The 18,458-nt window shown below is 33.1% G+C and overlaps 3 protein-coding genes across 15 annotated transcripts; 1 reads left to right on the top strand and 2 right to left on the bottom strand.

Moving 5' to 3' along the window:
* Window positions 1–341: 341 nt before the first annotated feature.
* On the bottom strand, window positions 342–6,995 carry LOC123710933 (cyclic AMP response element-binding protein B). 10 transcript variants are annotated; one of them, XM_045663262.1, is made up of 7 exons: window positions 6,856–6,995; window positions 6,391–6,601; window positions 6,102–6,251; window positions 5,821–5,983; window positions 5,482–5,553; window positions 2,144–2,266; window positions 342–2,057 (listed from the first exon to the last, which is right to left on the bottom strand). In XM_045663262.1, the coding sequence occupies exons 2-7, from the start codon at window positions 6,544–6,546 to the stop codon at window positions 1,855–1,857; spliced, it is 867 nt and encodes a 288-aa protein (XP_045519218.1). In that variant the 5' UTR covers window positions 6,547–6,601; window positions 6,856–6,995; the 3' UTR covers window positions 342–1,854. The 10 variants fall into 10 exon arrangements, with proteins under 10 accessions (XP_045519218.1, XP_045519216.1, XP_045519223.1 ...); XM_045663260.1 differs by having other exon boundaries at window positions 6,391–6,561; window positions 6,856–6,976; XM_045663267.1 differs by having other exon boundaries at window positions 342–2,042; window positions 6,391–6,561; window positions 6,856–6,976.
* Window positions 6,833–12,666, top strand: LOC123710929 (actin-binding protein IPP-like). 4 transcript variants are annotated; one of them, XM_045663256.1, is made up of 11 exons: window positions 6,833–6,915; window positions 7,648–7,702; window positions 8,035–8,179; window positions 8,255–8,393; window positions 8,495–8,660; window positions 8,946–9,125; window positions 9,358–9,521; window positions 9,623–9,758; window positions 10,677–10,887; window positions 11,180–11,400; window positions 11,740–12,666. In XM_045663256.1, the coding sequence occupies exons 1-11, from the start codon at window positions 6,833–6,835 to the stop codon at window positions 11,971–11,973; spliced, it is 1,734 nt and encodes a 577-aa protein (XP_045519212.1). In that variant the 3' UTR covers window positions 11,974–12,666. The 4 variants fall into 4 exon arrangements, with proteins under 4 accessions (XP_045519212.1, XP_045519209.1, XP_045519210.1 ...); XM_045663253.1 differs by lacking the exon at window positions 6,833–6,915 and adding an exon at window positions 7,224–7,328 and having other exon boundaries at window positions 7,460–7,702; XM_045663254.1 differs by lacking the exon at window positions 6,833–6,915 and adding an exon at window positions 7,224–7,419 and having other exon boundaries at window positions 7,500–7,702.
* Window positions 12,667–13,248: 582 nt separating this feature from the next.
* On the bottom strand, window positions 13,249–18,458 carry LOC123710931 (lanC-like protein 2). The gene is made up of 9 exons (XM_045663257.1): window positions 18,319–18,458; window positions 18,152–18,243; window positions 17,774–17,959; window positions 17,551–17,708; window positions 17,342–17,480; window positions 16,866–17,006; window positions 16,547–16,732; window positions 16,204–16,350; window positions 13,249–13,550 (listed from the first exon to the last, which is right to left on the bottom strand). Exons 2-9 carry the CDS (start codon window positions 18,239–18,241, stop codon window positions 13,368–13,370), a joined length of 1,230 nt encoding a protein of 409 aa, XP_045519213.1. The 5' UTR covers window positions 18,242–18,243; window positions 18,319–18,458; the 3' UTR covers window positions 13,249–13,367.

Below are 18,458 nucleotides of genomic sequence, written 5' to 3'. Positions count from 1 at the left end.
CAAACTCTTGTGAAGTGTAAACTATGGACATGAAATACTTTCCAAATAAACTTAGTAATAATAATCAATTGTATATAGTCTTAGATACATATTTTCAATAATGCATGAGGCCAGTGATGAAATATTTATCTGTCTGAAAACTAGGCAATAATAAAAGAATGCATTATTTCAATAATATACAAATAAATCTTTTTCTTGATTTATTGGATACTGTAAATATTATATTCATGAACATTACCTGTTCTTGGATAATATCATATCTATTTGTAGTGTGATGTTTCCTTAACAGTGTTATACACAAGTAAAAATATTATTTTGTAAGTCTTAAATAAAATAACCCATTTACATCAAACAGTTAATATTATTATTTATTATAAATAGCATAAGTTAACATAAAAAGCTATGTTGGTATAAACTTTCACATTCTAATTTAAAAGGCACTTTCCACAATGTCTTACATTAAAGATATCATTTGCCACTAAAACATGCTGACATAAGAATGTAACAGAATGAAAATGTAAAGTTAATAACAATTATTTTAAAAACGTCATTCTGTCTTAATGGCAACTGATCACTTATATAAACTTACACCCTAATTTTAATTCTGAAAATCAGTTAATCATTATATCCTTCAAGGATAAAATAATAAGAAAATATTGTTTTAAGTTTTTTATAGCAGAACTAAAAACAACATGTACAAAATTGTACAAAGTAATGAGCATACAATTTTTTTGTGATATGCGAAGTGAGTCAAATGTATTTTCATTGTTAATATTATGTACAATTTGCAATACCATCTATATAAACACTATCTGTACAATCTGAAAATTGGTATAATATCTAATATACTGTACATTGCAATACTTATTGCACAAATAAACTAAATAATAACTTTGGCTTATCCATTAAACCATATTATATGGTTTTCATAATACCTAAAAACTATATGAATTGGTTTATGATAGGTAAATTTAATTTTTATCACTTCATAAGGACTTCTCTGTCAATTCTCATTTTAACGGTAATAAAGACTTATTTACAATAATTTTCTATACAATAAAATAACAAACAATATTACCACTGATATTTAAAAACGCAGTTGTGTGCTAACAGAAAATCATTATTAATTCCATAAAAATAATAAATGGCACACAACAGAATTATTATGGTGTTCTGTAAAAATAACAAAAATATTATATTCATAAAAGTATAACCTTGTGAACTACTCATTTTAGTATGAAAAATACTCTCTATTTTCATAAAATCTAAAAAGAAGTAGGCCAACAAGAACGTTTTTAGTAGTTTAAAACAGAAAGAGAAACTAGAGACTAACCCCTACCTCCAATATATTAATAACATAATTCAGTATGATAATGTTTTGTTTTTTCAATTTAAATTATATTTTAGTGGTATTTAAAAAGTAAGTTGTAAGATAAAACAATAACATCACTAAGCATGATGAAATGTAAAACATATAAATAAAACTCTAACAATACTCTAGTTTTAGTAAACAATAGACCAAAATTTACTTAAAATAGACATCTTTTCTTAAGTTTTATTAAATTTCATATTAAAATTTATACGTTCAGGCAAAAGTACCCATTTTATTTACACTTCATTAAAAAAAAATACAGTTTAAAATATGTATCTGTCCATATAGTTTAAGTAGCTCAAAGGTGTACAGAAAAATATTTCTTGTCATTTGGTGAGAGAACTGTATTCCAAAATGTTGAATATTTTGATCATCTCAATAGATCGAGCTGACTCATTGATTTCTCATCATTGACGCTATCAAGCTGTGCCTAACAGTTCCTGCCAGCATTTCAGTGGCACGTCTGGCTAGCCAGCTGGACCTCATTCAGTTTTTTGTTGACAATATAATTCTTTTAATGACTTTAGTTCTTCAATAAGTGCTTTATTCTGATTTTCCAAAACGGCCACTCTATTTTCTAAACACTTAATGTACTCTTTTTTTTTGCGTCGACATTCTCGAGCAGCCTCACGATTTTTCAATAGGCGTAATTCCCTTTTCCGAGTCTGATCTTCTAGTATAGGACCTATAAATATAGCACCATTTGTTCATTTCATAATAAATAAAATATTGTTTATTTATTTTTCTAAGTTCTAACATGTTTTAACTCACCCGGAACATAAAACTGTCCATCTTGGTTCGTAGCGTATTGTACAATGGCCGTGCCGCCCGTTGTTCCAGATACAGCTAATGTGTGAAGACCACTGTCAGTTTGTAATGCACCCGCTGGGATAACTGTTCAGAAAGTCAATTAATAAAACCTTTGCAGAAAAGTACTTGATGCTATAAAGTAGTGACAAAATATATTTAAAGGGTTTTGAAAAAATAAGAAAATGCCATCTACCAATGTATGTAATGTACAACTTTTATACGCAATGGGAGTCAAATTTTAGTAGAAAGATTGTGCTTAAAATGAATTATGTTAAAGAACTTTTTATCATTTACGTCAAAGAGTAAATGTATCTATGTATAAAATATATATATTTTTTATGCAATAGATCAAGCTCTTCGAAAACGTTTGTTAAATAAGCTATAGAGCATTTAACAGACAATGACGGCTATAAAAAATCATTAATAACTACATAATTTATGCTCAGGAAAATATATGTTGAAACAGCGAATGCAGTTTCGGAGATGACATATACGTTTGTAAATACATACATTAATGGTAAGATCTACACTCAAAGAACTTTCGATCTGTGTTTTTACAAGTTAAGGGTGACTTCGCCGATTGTCACATTAAATACTGTTTAATGAGACAGCCGTAAATTGCTTGATTATTTCTCGTGTAACTATATCATTAGAAATATAAATATCCAGGGTAAAAGGCATATGAAACTAACACCATTGATGTAGGTAACTTAACTTTTCTTAAGTCAGCTGATCACTTGTGTGATTAACTTGAAGTTATTAAACTTTCTATTTTCGATAACAACATATTAATTGTATTGTCACGTTAGACATAATATATTAATAACTCCGTTTTGAGGTTTAAATAAGCATATCACTCTTGCGTTCTCGCAAGAATATGTTCACGTCAATAAAATAAATTTTTGTATCTGAAATGTAGATTTAGAAATACGACACACATAGTAACACTGAAAATGTTTAGAAATGAAAAAACGGCTTAATGTAGGAAGTTGCCAATACTTTTATTGTTTTTCGAAGTAATCTCCGTTCCTCTCTACACATCGTCGCATTCGATGGAACCACTGAAAAAAGCAGTGAGCCCATGCTTCCTTAGGGATCTCTTCTATGGCATTTTCGTACGCTTTCACTGCATCTTCAGGGCTCGTAAACCGAATACCTCGAATTTTATTCTTAGTTCTTGGGTATAAATGAAAGTCACAGGGCGCCAGGTCAGGACTGTATGGCAGATGCCATAGTCAAATATTCACCAGTCCATGCGAAGGTGTTTCTGGTCGTCGGTGTGGGGAACGGTACGGTAGGTATGGGGGAATCCATCTGGTACAAAGCTTCCTGACGCCTGACTATTCGAGTAATATTTTTTGAACTAGACTCATACAAATTACTAGGCTTGCCCGTATCTGCTAATAGGTCACTCTCTTATCTTCCTCTATCATGCATCGCACAGCACTGATGTTCTCTTCAGTAGTCGCTGTTAAAGGACGTCCCTCACGCGGACCATCATTGAGATTGTTACGTCCACGCTTAAACTCGTTAAACCAATGGTAAATAGTAGCACGAGATGGGACTTCATTAAGAAATACTAATCGCAGTCTATTATAGCTTTGTTGCTGAGTAAGCCCACAAAGAAAGTCACAATAAATTATTGACCACAAATTTACTCGCGTTAGGTTCATTTTTACGTGTAACAAGAGTTTTAGATTTGCCGCCAATTCACAAAAACAAATGAATGCATAATACTACATTATGTTACCAAAGAGTTCTAAAATTGAAATTCAAAAAGTTTTCATTAGCAATGTTTCTAACTGGCCCATTCTAAACATTTTCAGTGTTACCCACGTAATGCCGTTGACCTAGCAAAGGCGTTACAATAAAAATAGGAAAGAGCATCTCTGGACTGACAGAACCATAAGATACCTAGTTTGAGGCTAAGACAATTTGCAACCTTGGCAAAACTAAACCAATTACGATTTGGATATTGACAGCAGAATATGGATGCAAAGTACTGAGAGTCCTTTGGAAAGTAGTTGGGAGGCATTGAGGATCTATTTTAAACTAAAACTTATTTAAGTCAGCTTACAAATAGTAAAATAATATTCGTTTTAATATCTCTTATTACAACTTCCTCGTTCTACCATCACGATAAATTTAAGTATACAAGTACATATATACATATATTGAAACTATTCCATATTATTATAAAATATTCGAAATGTAAATGTTCCTAAGGAAAACTTAATACACAAAATTATATTACGCAATAAATTTAAATATCTATAATAATGAATGGTTTTTATAGTGCGTGGGGGGTGAGAAGATGGAAAAATGTACTAGAGAATATCTTTCTTATTTTATTATAAATCTTTCTTCTTTTGATATATGTCTTTTGTATTACTGCAGTAACCATTTTTTTAAATGATTGTTATTATTATTATTCAATTCTTGATTAATTTTAAATCTAAGCCATATATTTGTTTAAGGTAATGATTCAAGTCTGCGGCACATTACACAGCTGCCGGCATGACGTCATTGTCATTGGTTCAAGCACGATTACGTCATCCTTCATGAATAAATTTAAACATGTTTTTAGGTACAGTCAATTTTAAATTTGTCGACTTTGAAAATATTTAAAATCGTATATTTACTTTGATCAGTTTTCTTAATAATTCTAAAAGTTTATTGGCGCTATTTATATAGATATAAACTTCTTTTCAAAGTTTTACTATACTAGATGTATCCAGAGGTTTATCATAACGCGGATATTCCATACCTTTAAGAAAATTTATGAAGTTTTTGTTATTGCAAATATAGTATATATGTACATACCATACATAATAGAAATATCACGACACTTGAGGCTAGATACTTAATAAAGTAGTATTTTTCATAACTTTGTAATTCTTGATTTGGATTTCATATTGTGAGCTTTTCCAATTAATATATCATAAATCAGATAGAATACTATATTTGCAATCTATAAATTAAGAGTTTTACGTATATATAATCACCTAGTTAAAATGGAGTATAAGGTACTTGTTATAACACTTACACTTAGTTAAATTGAAAACTGAAAATGGCAGAATGACAAGATAAAAAATAAGGATATGTATTCAACAGATCACCATGAGACACTAAATCAAGACCGAGCCAGTAATGTCGTGATATAAAAATGATGACATATTCCAAAAGCTAATGGTTATACGCCGTGAAAGAACACGGTTTATGGTTGTGATGAGCTGGAACAGGTTAGTGACATGTTGCACACAGAAAGTCAAGTGTCAACTGCAGCACATTTAACTAACCTGGAGCAAAGGACAAAGGAGATGACAGCGACACTTCATTCTCGGGTCCTGGTTTAGTTCCCATGCGATTGTCTGTAATACCATATTTCCTTGTACTGTAGCTCATGCTACATGATAATACTGAGTTTGTAGCAATGTAAATTCATACAATAGAAAGTTGTGGAAATAATTACCGGTTATACTATGAGTGTGCTTAAGCATTTTACCAATAGCACAGGTTAAATTTTATCTTGCCCTATGATTTAACACATCCTTTATAATATACTGCACTGTTCCAACACTTCATGGTAATTATTTTACCCACTTAATAAGAATAATTAAGAATACCACCTATATTACCTGCAATTTCTGCTCCGCCTAAGTCATTTAAAATTTTCCTATAAGAAGGACGTCTTGTGAGCATTTCCCTATATTTTCTTTTAGGACTCTCATCATCACTACAGCTTTCATCACTGCAAGACTGCCCCTGTGTACTCAATAGTGTGTTAGGCTCTGGTTTTATCTAAAAAAATTCAGATGCAAAATATTTAAATAAACTAGGTAACCCTATGTCTAGATAACAAAAGTTATTATATAATAAGAGCTCAATAACTTCACTGTGAGGAACATAATATAATTACCTGTAAAGTTTGAAGGGTTCCTTGTGTAGTGTGTATAACAGAATTAGGTTTGCTAACAAGTATCACATTTCCTTTAGGCAGTTGCACTGATTGTATATTAGAGGCAGTTTGAATCACTGATTGTTGATTAGGTTGGATAACAGATTGCACCTGAAATTGTAAATAAACATTTGTGTACACATTTGTAAACAATAAGTAGTGATCATAATAAGATTTTTTTAATAATAGTCATATCTTCATATAAATATAAAATTACGATCTTAACTATAAACGTAATAATAATAGAAACCTGTGCTGAAGGAGCTTGAGTAGGTAATGTTAATTGAACAATACTCGTGACAACAACATGTGGGGGACCTGTGCCCGCAGACGAACCAGGACTTGCTAATGGGTCTGTGACATTTGCACCACCGCTAGTTCCGTTCTCCTCCACCATTCCGTCCATGCCAAATTAGTTCACCTAGAACATTCAAGGTCATCGCTCTGTTTTCGATGATATTCTATAACATAACCATTACCAATGTGATTTATTTTCACAGATATAAAAACTGTTGATAGTTGCTGACATTCTGAACTAAACTATCACGTCATAATAAGGAAAATTTCCTATTGCGTACATAGTAGTTTACATTATTTCGAGACCATTGCATCTTGATGTAGAGTGAGGCTTCTAGGCCGCGGAGTAATCATTTTTATATCACCACTTTTTGGCGACCGTGACAGAACGCAAGATGTCTTCTATACATGCACTCACCAGTTACGTATTCCTCGTCACCGTATATGCTGCGTCCGGAGTGGGCGAACGGGACGGTACGTAGTAGCCACGTCAACTGCGAGAAGAATCGTCACTGGCGGAGACCTATGATCTTGTATGCGTCATAACAATATGGCCGAAATTGTCAAGCGCATGCGCCAGGGTCAAATTACAGATCCTACTCAACTTTGTTCAAAGACTAAATACTTGACATTGACATAGATAAAGCTCGAAAGGGTAGTATATAAATGAAGCAATGATAATAATTTTAATCGTAGACATAATGTAAAATGACATTCGACAACCCTCAAATCTATCTTAAGTCAAATTGTCAGTTATTTATATTGGGCAGTGGGTAGAAACTAAATAATAATAACTATTATGTTTATTTGGATATGTAAATAGATTTTATTTATTAGACAAGTGTTCTTGAAAAGTATTAACGAGTATCGTATCGTCGTAAGAGAATAGTGGTGATTGTATTATATAAACTTTATATTTATCTTATTTTCAAACAAGGAATGATTTGATGACTTCTACTGTAAGGTTAGTATTATAAATTAGGTAATAAATACGTTTCAATAACATTAAATAAACCTTACAGACTGAATCAATAATGATGAATTTTTATACTACCTAATAAGGAACTTGCTATGTGTATGTGATCAAGATTACTGGTAATTCAATAATAATGAATTCAATCGCGATCGAGACCAATAATCAAGAGGGATCTAAATTGTATAAGTGCCGAGAATATCCTTACAAAGTGTCGGCAAACCTACATTACTTTAGAAAAGATGGAAGGTTCTGTGACATAGAATTAATTTCTGGGAAGACAAAAGTCAAAGTAAGTTTAATATTTTTTTCCAAAAAAGGATTTATTGTAAGAAAGTTATTGTCTACTAAATGTATAATATTAATAAGATTTTCCCTCTTTTTTATTACTCATTCATTAGTCTAGTTATGATCAAAACTTCTGTCAAATGTGTTTTAGTAAACTAATGTGTAACTTTCTTTAAATTGCATTCATTTAGTTCATATAACTACATATTTTTTAAATGTTTGCTGTAACCTACAGGGTACAAATATTCAATACAAAAAAGGAATATAAAATTTAAATGTCATTCAATTTCTTATTTTTAGCAATAATTTAATAAAATAGTTCTAACTCTCTTACAGGCCCATAGAGTAGTTTTAGCAGCTAGCTGTGAATATTTTGATGCAATGTTCAATGTTGGGCTTGAAGAAACTCAAAAGGGGCGTGTATTACTACATAGTGTACCATCAGTTATACTTCCTTTAATTATTGATTTTATATACACAGGTATGAAACTTACTTGTAGTATGCTTTTCTACATTTCTTGCTCAATATATACAATGTTAACAAATCATATTGCAGGTGAAATAACAATTGACAAAGTATCAGTACAAAACTTATTAATAGCTGCTGATATGCTACAGTTAAGAGAACTAGTTTATGGCTGTGGTGAATTTTTAAAAAGAGAACTTCATCCATCAAATGCCCTTGGTATATTTAGGTAAATGAATATAATAATATACATATACTCACTGTTTCTATCTAGTTTTGTTTTGATTAAATATTGTAAAATAATAAATCGTTTTCTGACACATATTGCAGATTTGCAGAAACACATAACTGTAAAGAGTTAGCAGAAGAAGCCTTAACCCATGCGCAAGCACACTGGAATTTGGTAGCAAATGGTGATGAATTATTAGAATTACCATTGCAGCAACTAATAACACTGTTATCATCTGAACAACTTAAAGTTGATAATGAAGCACAGGTAACTCTAGTAATTTAAAAATTATAATATTTAATTCTTGGGGGATTAATGATCCTACTTGTAACATATATTGGGTTATATGGCTTAAAGGAACTTTGCATCAACCAAGTCCTTTTAGTGTAATAATGTAAAATACGTGAATGTGTAAGGTAACATATTTTAAAATCTTTTCAGTAATTTATTATTTCAAAGGATTTTATAATGTTTAAAACATTTTTTAAATTAATTGATTTTTATTTAGTTTAATTTGATATGTTATTTATTTAATAAATATTTTTAATTTAGGTTTTATACCCAGCTTTGAAGTGGTTAGAGCATGATCCAGCAACTAGAAGACGTCATTGTTTTGAAGTTCTAAGTCATGTACGGCTACCATTGATTTCACCACAAGTGTTGGATAGCGCTATAAAAACTGTTCACGACCCGTCCATAGCAGTTGCCTTAAAAACTGTCCGAGTGGATATGGTAAGTATCATAACTCTCTAGACCATATATATTTGGATATTTATATAGAAATATGTATTACAAACCGAGGCCGCCCTAAATAGTAACAAGGTTTAAAAAAATATACACGGCCAGGGGCGTAAGGTGCGAATAGGTGAGCCTATAAAAAACTAGGCTATGTGCTATGTCTTATAAGTGTTGTATATTATAGGTATACAGAAAAATCTATTATTTTTATATAAATTTATTATAGAAATCAGGACGTGGAGCCCTAGTATCACTATCAGCAGAACCCCGTGCCCGCGCTAGGCGTGTCCTTGTAATAGTAGGCGGGTCATGTCATGACAGTGTCCCTCATCCTGCTGTTACCACAGACAACATTCTTTTTTCCGCTTTAAAATTTGATTTACATAAACGGTTAGTAAAAATAATTCACCTTTATAACTTCTTTGATAAAAAAATTAAAATATTTAGCGGTAGCGGCTTAGGGCAACATTGCAATGATTAAATTTTGATAGGGAATGGGAGGAGCTTGCGCCAATGGGTATAGCTCGCATACAGCCAGGTGTTGCCACATTAGGTGGTCGAGTTTACGCCGTCGGAGGTGAACAGGGAAGCCAAATATTGGCTAATGGAGAAGTTTACGATCCACAGGTATGATTATATCACGGCAATATGTTTACGTTTCCTTTTTGAAAACAAAATCTCCTTTCTATTTTATGTACTTTATCATTATGTATTTTCTTCTTATAAATTCTTCTAATTATTCATATAAATGATTATATGAACTCGGTACGCGTGTCGAGATAATTGATTAATTAAACTCCGTCTAAAATTTATTATGTCTAATTATAACCGGAATTACAGTTTTAATTAACTCTAAGAAATTTTCAAATCCAGTGTAATAAATCGTGGAAAAAACGCAGCTCAGTTCAAAATATAAAAATAACAGTTGTATATTATTTGAAGATTTTTAAGAAAGTTTGGATCTGATTATTGAATTTGTATACAAGCAAATTGTAAGATACTTTTGAAAGTTTACAGCTAATACCTATTCTGTTTCTTTATGATTATTTTAATTACGTTACGTAGCACCAATTAGGATTTTCTACCTTACAAAGTTTTCGTAAGTAGTTCTTTTTGGTAAAAAGCCTTCTCCAAAATATCAGTTAATATTGTCAGTAAACTTACATGTTATCGACTCTTGATATTACGACTAATTTTTTCCGTTGTAAGACGGCTTGATACATTCGCTTCATCTTTAATATATAATTTTTTTTCGAGTTGTCTATAAGTTATACTTACTGGTAGATTAACTAAGTTATTAAATAGCGGTGCAACTCAACTTATAAAAGTATAATGGACGATTATTTGAAGAAATATAAAGCGAAAACCTTCTTAGCTTCCGACTAAATCTGTAAACTTTATCCAAAATTTTAACGTAACGTTTAAGTTCCCGTTAACTTAATAAATAACTGTAAACTGGATTTTAGTTTAGATTTTAGGATTTTATGGATTGCTTAATACATGCATGATGCAAGTATATCTTTAGTTGGTTTTAATATTTTTCAGCTCGATAAATGGTCAGATATTGCGCCAATGAAAGAAGCGAGATGCGAATTTGGTCTGACGGCTTGGAAGAGCAATTTGTACGCTTTTGGGGGATGGGTTGGGTCTGACATGGGGTCTTCTGTGGAGGTCTATGACCCGGTTTCTGATGAATGGACGCTGGTTGAAGACATGCCAGAGCCAAGGTTTGGCATGGGCGTTGTTACTTTTGAAGGTAATCAATTTATATGGCTTCTGTAGTATCAAACTTTATCATAGTATAAAAATATGGATAACTATTAGCTGAAAATTTAAAATACCTTCTTTCTACTTCGTATTTTCTTCATTTATATTATAACTTTTTATTATTTCATTACATTTTAACAAATGTTATGCTTTTATTTTCTAAAAACCGAAAAACAGTTATCTAATATATCTCAAATAATAATCTTTTGGCGTTTTGGTCAAAGGAGTACATATCCTTAGTTACTCCGATTTATTTCAATACGTTTTGCAACTTCTTCTAGGTGTGATATACGTAGTAGGGGGCTGTACACACACGTGGCGTCACACACAAGACTTACTTTGCTATCACCCGTTGTTACGCAAATGGCAGACACTAAAGTCCATGCGACACGCAAGAAGTCAGGCAGCAGCTGTTGTATTAGACAACTATCTCTACGTTATAGGAGGGATTGGCCCGAGACGCACTGTACTTGCTTCGGTTGAGAGATATAGCTTCGATGATGTAAGTACAAAATTGTAGTCTGGTATATATCACAGTAAATGCAAACAGTTCATTTGTAATCTTGTGTATTTAAAGTAAAACAACTTTAGATATCCCGAATTATGAAATGAAAACATTCGTTATCTCATTTAGGAAACTTTCTAGCTGTGATAATAATAAATATATGAAGGCAGGCATTTCAGGTTTCTCGCATATAAAATGTAATCAATATAAATATAATAAATGTAAACGGTTTTCTAGACAAACCAAATACTTAGTGTAATTAAAAATACCATCACTGTCCGATGTAATTGACGATACTTTCACCCATTTGCGTTCTACTAAATTGCATAATTTCAGGACCGATGGGAGGAAGTAGGTAGCCTTAAAGAGGCTCGCGCTTGTTGCGTAGCTGGCGCAGCGGAAGGTGTTTTAGTGGTCGCAGGCGGGGACACAGAAACCGAACACCGTGCGTTCTACCAGGAACGAACCACGCTCTCCTCGGTAGAAATATATGATCCAGTGGAGAACAGCTGGCGATCTGCCCCTCCGTTGCCCCATTCTAGGACTGAAGCTGGCGCCGCGCTCCTCTGACATATCCTCAAGCCCGAGTACACTGTATACTACCCGATACCACATAAATTTGACTCTTATTCTTTTCTTTATTTCTCGTAGTTAATTTTAGTGAATCTTGTAAAGTTACTCCAAAATAATGACTGGTTCTATTTAGGGTTTTTTCTTTACTTATTATTATTTTGTCACTTCCATAATACAATGCACTATTTGTCGTTCTGCTTTTATATTGCTAGACTTTTCAATATTGGCTTTTTGATGTTTAATTATACGTAATAAGAACACAAGATATGAGCCATGGGATAATGTTAACACAAAACTGATTAAGTCACAATAATTTTCGTATAGATTTCGGTAAGCATTTATTATAAATACATATTTAAATACGATAATAGTCAACTTTCTTTAAAAAAAATTAAGTAGATTAATATTTTTTTTGAAACTATAGATTTATTTCTAGTTGGTCGTAAGAATTATTCCTCATGCAAATTATTTTAACTAAGTTAGTATTTTTAGGTTGTGATATTTTAGGCGATGCAATTTTTCTTTATCATTGTCAAAAATTCAACACCTAACGAGTTCGATTGGTTCAACAAAAATAATGCCTGTATGATTAAACCACAAAATGTTCTAATTATATTTGATAAAACTTATGGAATAACATATCACTTACAAATATTTTAAGTATATACTAATGAATATAAAAATTTGAATCAACACAGTTTTTACGGAAAAAAATATATTTGAGATCTGTTAAAAGCTTGTTTTTTATTAGTTTCACACTTACACTCGCTGGCCGCTTAAGGGTTTAAACCGCAAATTACTAAAGTTACTGTCGAAGTCGTACTTAGATTGGTGACTTGTTAAACAAGGTTGAAATCGTTTTATAATACTACTACTGACAATAATCAATTATATGTGCGGGAAGAGAGTCGTGGCGGTTATGCATACTAAAATAATGAATGTACTTTTTATAAATATACAGTAATACGGAAGAAAATAAACCAGAAGGTAATTAAGCACTACTGCCAACTCAGATACCACGGCGGTTCTCTTTCCATGAGGCTCTACATTGTTAACAGCACCTTCATTTTATCCCAGCGTATTAGCAATTTGCGGCATTATATTTTAGTTGTTACAAATCATATATTTAGTTGTTTGTACAAATATTTAGCATAAACGAAAATATTTAAAAAAAATATCGAATAAATACAATGTTTGTTATCAATTCATACATTAAGAGAATTTTACAATTTGAATAACCTATATACTTAGAAATATACATCCTTCCTTTAACTATGTGATATATTTTATACAACACGAATGTAATAAATGGAAAATAAAACCCAGTATTATTTCAATATATTATTTTAACATTCATGAACACAACATTGAATTTAAACTAAATCAGATATTTATAAACAAAATGCTGGGAATCTAGAATCCATTGGCCTGGTAATATCCTCAGCTAAAAATATTCGTCCCAGCAACCCTTCAAAGAGACATGCCGGACGGTCGGGTCGGTGGAGTTCCGTACCTGGTCTTTCTACTGCACACCACTCCATAAAGCAGCACGCCCGGTACAGATGAACTGGTTTCTATACACGAGCATAACATTAAACTCTTTTTCCCGATAAATCTGTCTAAATCAACTAAATGTACTGTTTAGTCTCATTCTGTCAAATTCTGTTTATACTGTGATGAAAAAGGGCAAAAGCGTACTTTTGTTAAAAGTCTGCGGAAAGAAAATCGGCGTGGCAGTCATACGAACTAATATATTTTTTATACGCTTGCTACACGTCATTTCCTTTATTTAAAAAATAATTTTAATAAATAATAATGACGGAATGAAACAAGAAAAGGTAACACTATCCTCACAGTCAATAAAAAGGATGTAATGATAATTTAACTATTTAGTTACACGTTAGAAGCTGGTTTATAAGTCATTAATAGTAATATGCAATAACGAAATATAACCAAAGAATTTATAACTCGATGAGATTTAAGTATATAATTACAGATTTAAAAAAAAACAACAGTGGTGCACACAAGCTTTTCGTGTTAATTTTTTTGTAGTATGTTTTCCTTCAGCGTACGAGCGACTGTTCAATGCTCACGTAGAAAGTCATTAGGTACAAAGCCAGGGTTTGAAACTATGATCTCCGGGATAAGTCACACGCCCATTTTCAGTGGGTCATAAGCCAGCTTTTATAGAGGAGTACACTCTAAGTTCAAATAGTTGGAGTTCGTATCTCTCAGGGAAGACCCCCACCGGTAGTCGATTCCAAAGTTCGCTAGTTCGCAAAAGAAAGTGCCTTATGAAACGGACTGTGGAAGACTTTCAGGTGAGGTCTATGAAATTTTGAATTGGCACGCCTCGTACGGTGTTGAAACGAGGCAGGAGGGATTAAGCCAAACAATTTTTCAAAACACTCACACTTGCACGTACACATTGTAGAAAAAGCGAAGAGAGGCAATGTTTCTGCGTAGAGAGAGAATCAAGCCGATCAGTAATAGGTACGATGGAGATTGGCAATTTGACAAGCCCTTCCCTGAATTTGGTCAAAAGGAAGATGCTGGTATTTGGAAGTACCAGCACAGATATGTGAGCAGTATTGCCAACACTAAGCATACTTAGGCTGTGTAAAGTACTAAGGAGAGCGCCTATTGAGGAGACACGACAAAATAATCTTTAAGGTCCCTGAGTCAACGAGCGTGGACTTAAAGGCAAAGAAAGAGCAAAGGAGCTCTGCTTTCTCTTTCGCCAAGTGAGCCATCTAGTCATCCTCCTTTCGCAAGGATGGTAGAGAGGGCTGACAAAAGATTCTCTGAGTTGCTTTCGCGAATAACCAAAAGGCCATCGCCATTTATAGCCATTGAGTGAGCCCAGGTTTTATAAAGCTCTAGTTTAAGACGGGAAGCCTCTTTGCAAGAATGACCAAACCATGGCTGAGTTTTACCACGAATGTGGGATATAGAATTCCATTGCTTGTAGCACCACATCGGCGAAAGATTCAGCGCTAGCATCAGAATCACTACCCTTGAAGCGAACTTGTGACCATGGCTATACTGCAAAGAAATGTCGCAGGTCATCCCAATTGGCCGATTTGTAATGCCACATACGACGGCATTCTATAAACTATGCCCCAGATCATATGCTGAATTCTCACCTGGGCCTGGGGAGTCCACAGTCACCTAGTAGAAGTCCAGGTGAGAATTCAGCATATGATCTAATAGCGAAGGCTGATAATCAGGTCGGTCTGGTATTCGCGTAGGCCTTATGACCAGTTTAGTTAAACCATATGCAAGAAAGAAATCATGAAAGTATATTGACTTCAGCAAGCGATATAGACAAAAGGGAATCGATTATAGTTTGGACATTTTCTATAAGTCGGTCGATTTCGGTGTTGCTATTGTGTGACCCGTCAAGGCAGCAGTAGGTGCGCGGATGGTCAGCACATTCTACGCGTACCTACAAGGAGGAAGATCGGGTTCTTCCAAATGTGAGAGGCGACGGAAAATTATTGGTGGTTTAAAATTATGCTCTGAACATTTGAGCACAGACGAGGGATGTATCTTGGTCTCCGTTAGAAATAATAAGGCCTGCTTAACCGTCTCAAGGTAAAAAGGAGGGGATTTATATTAGAGTGAAGTCCCCTAATGTTAGTAAACTCAGTGTTACATTGTGGTGTCCTGAGTTTTCTTCTTGTTTGCCTCTGCAGTTGAGCGGTATTTTGTCCCCCTCAGAATACGCGGGACTGCCTGAGTGAGCACACCCAGGGACGGATTCTCCAGCACAATAACGCTGCTATGATTCGGAGAGGAAGGAAGCTTCCGGGAGTCTCACAAACTAAACGAGACGCGACACGTCCTGCGTGGGCCACTTTACGCTTGTTTTTAGTGGGAAAGTGATATTTCCCCAATCGTATCGGCTCATTCGGATATGAATGCAGCTCTCACTAGTTGGACTAACTGCGCTGGTGAAAATAGTTGTTGCTCAACTATACCACCTTAGGGCGATGGGGTCGTCACTGCCCTACGCCTTAGAAACCCTTAGTCGTCTTTTACGACAACCACGGGTTGATGAGAGATGGGGAGGTGCTATTCTGATAAGCCGGCACCACACGGCCACAAACAAAGTCTATTATTCTTGAATGAACTTTAATGATCTTATCAGGGATATGAAATTATATATCCAAAGCAGACGTGATTATGACATTTTTTAAACATCTAATAATGTTTAAATCATACCTTAGTAACTTGATATAACTGCAGAAACGCGTACGCATTGCCACTTACACCATGGCAGAGACTGTATCCCTTCGTACACAAACCCCGCTGCCATATCACTTCACCACATTGGGTAGCTATCTTTAAATACTTGTCATCGTCAAATGCCTGTTAAAATTATATCATAATAAACACTATATCACAACTCAAATCATTTCTACGTCATATATTTGAATATGAATTTTTAACCAACTTCGAAAAAGTATAGTATATAATTTTGGATATCCACGTATCTGGAATGTGTACTAGGTTCCTATAAATAATGTTGAATGACATATTAGTCAGTTCTGAGTTTTTTAATTACCTGATACGCTGCTATACATAGTGGCACAAATCCTGGTGCACCATGACACCATTGCACCAACCTATCTCCTGAACTACTACGAAGTGACGAAGGGAAATTACCACTAGATAATCGACATCCCAGTAACCAGTCTATGGATGGTTTTATGAAAACTCTTAAATCATTGCCCTTTATATAGCTGCGAGCCTGTAGAAAGCAATTGATAAATACTAAATACCACAAAAACATAAGATTTAACATTGTACAGTGCGCCATTGTCTCAGTATTTAATTGGTTTGAACATTTGCCTCATTTTCTTATATAAGTATTACACTCTTACCTGTAATAGCATGTAAAGTATTCCTGCCATACCATGAGCTGCACCAAGATATATCTTATCATGCCATTGCCATAGTAAAGGACTTTCTGCTTTAATTTGTAAAGAAAATTGCTTTCCAGAAGAAATTAAAGCATTTACCACCTATAGTAAATAGACTGTTAAAAATTATACAATATTAAAACACTGTATATCTAACATACATAACATATTTTTTTGTCTTACTGTTGATCATTGGTTTTTCTAATAGGCAAGTAAATGAGCAGCTTGTCTAACACACACTGTGACTATTTGGGTCTGCTGGTTACTGGTTTCCTCACAATGTTTTCCTTCACAATACAAGCGACTATTAAGTGCTAACATAGACAGAAAGTTTATAGGTGCACTGCTGGGGTTCAAACTGACAATGCACAGAAGATAGCATGTTAAAGGTGCTAGGTCATAGATATTGCAAAGCAAAGTATCCAAATATACTTGACCTTCTCAATGTGGTGAATGGGTATTATATCCTTGCTACTAACATGTTTATTAATAAATAATAATGAAAATAAGTATCCTGCTTTTCCATACAAAATTTCATCAGGAGATTCATTTAGAAGAGACGCAAGCTTTATTACTCTGGAATATAAAAATAAATACAACAATAAATCATTAAAAAAATAAGTATTTTATAGTTTTTATTATTTACCTTTGCACTAGTTCTTTATAGTCAGGCAAAGAATTTAACTGTCTATTTCCCAATTTATATGAAATAACAGTAGCAATGGCTAATGGTCCAGCATCACCACATAGGAAACTAATTCTCCGACCTTTTAAATTTTCAATATCCACATATTTTATAGCTCTCTACAAATAATAGAACTTTTAACTTTTATAGCACTTAAAATTCAAATCATACTAGAAATAGTTACCTGTAAGTGTTCAGAACATGTCTGATTCTTATTTAACAGGCAGTTAAATGTGTAATAAAGAGCAAGTCCAGAGGAACCAGTATATACCGTTCCATCACAATATAATTCTGTTACTAATTTGGTCATTAATAGATGAACTTTTGAGGCTTTGAAATTTTCCAATTTCTTTCGTAAGACATCTGAAATCTTTCAATTTCATTATTTCAAATAGGAAATGTATTAATTTTCATAAATGCACTGCAACTTGATTTGTAAGTTATTTTACACATTTTCTTTTACATATTTTATTTTACATGTGTGATGTTTGAAAGCATAAATAAAATACAATATTTTGGTAGGCGAAATAAATACAATTTAGTTAAATTTAAGAATACCAACCCCATCCTGAGAATCGTTGAGAATACTATTTTGCAAATTAGAAGAATAATCTTCATAAGGATTCTCAAAAAAAGTATCTCGCCCAGACATTGCTGTGGTAAAAATAAAAGGTGAATTAGAAACTAGATATGGAATAGACAACAAAAATAATTTAATATAATATTTACCTCTTTCATTAATATTTAGTTGAAATTATTATATTTTTTCTAGGTTCATTGTTTTGTTTACTTCATTAATAGGAAAGTGAAATCGGCACATCCCTACTAATGAATCGTATCGTCGACACACGATCCAATCTATCCAGATC

Source organism: Pieris brassicae, chromosome 6 (assembly GCF_905147105.1).
Source record: "Pieris brassicae chromosome 6, ilPieBrab1.1, whole genome shotgun sequence".
NCBI classification, from domain to species: domain Eukaryota; kingdom Metazoa; phylum Arthropoda; class Insecta; order Lepidoptera; family Pieridae; genus Pieris; species Pieris brassicae.
This window is presented reverse-complemented; position numbering and strand designations above follow the sequence as displayed.

What these genes read in the sequence shown, in the direction of transcription:
- LOC123710933 (XM_045663262.1), bottom strand. Translation starts at nt 6,546, where the DNA reads ATGGACGGAATGGTGGAGGAGAACGGAACTAGCGGTGGTGCAAATGTC. An exon ending in CTCAAGCTCCTTCAGCACAG is followed by an intron (nt 6,252 to 6,390) that starts GTTTCTATTATT and finishes TTACAATTTCAG; the next exon opens with GTGCAATCTGTTATCCAACC. An exon ending in TCCTTTGTCCTTTGCTCCAG is followed by an intron (nt 2,267 to 5,481) that starts GTTAGTTAAATG and finishes CTTTCTGAACAG; the next exon opens with TTATCCCAGCGGGTGCATTA.
- LOC123710929 (XM_045663253.1), top strand. Translation starts at nt 7,547, where the DNA reads ATGAATTCAATCGCGATCGAGACCAATAATCAAGAGGGATCTAAATTG. An exon ending in AAACTGTCCGAGTGGATATG is followed by an intron (nt 9,126 to 9,357) that starts GTAAGTATCATA and finishes AATTTATTATAG; the next exon opens with AAATCAGGACGTGGAGCCCT. An exon ending in AGAGATATAGCTTCGATGAT is followed by an intron (nt 11,401 to 11,739) that starts GTAAGTACAAAA and finishes GCATAATTTCAG; the next exon opens with GACCGATGGGAGGAAGTAGG.
- LOC123710931 (XM_045663257.1), bottom strand. Translation starts at nt 18,241, where the DNA reads ATGTCTGGGCGAGATACTTTTTTTGAGAATCCTTATGAAGATTATTCT. An exon ending in CATGTTCTGAACACTTACAG is followed by an intron (nt 17,709 to 17,773) that starts GTAACTATTTCT and finishes TATTATTTGTAG; the next exon opens with AGAGCTATAAAATATGTGGA. An exon ending in AGTTATATCAAGTTACTAAG is followed by an intron (nt 13,551 to 16,203) that starts GTATGATTTAAA and finishes GCTCGTGTATAG; the next exon opens with AAACCAGTTCATCTGTACCG.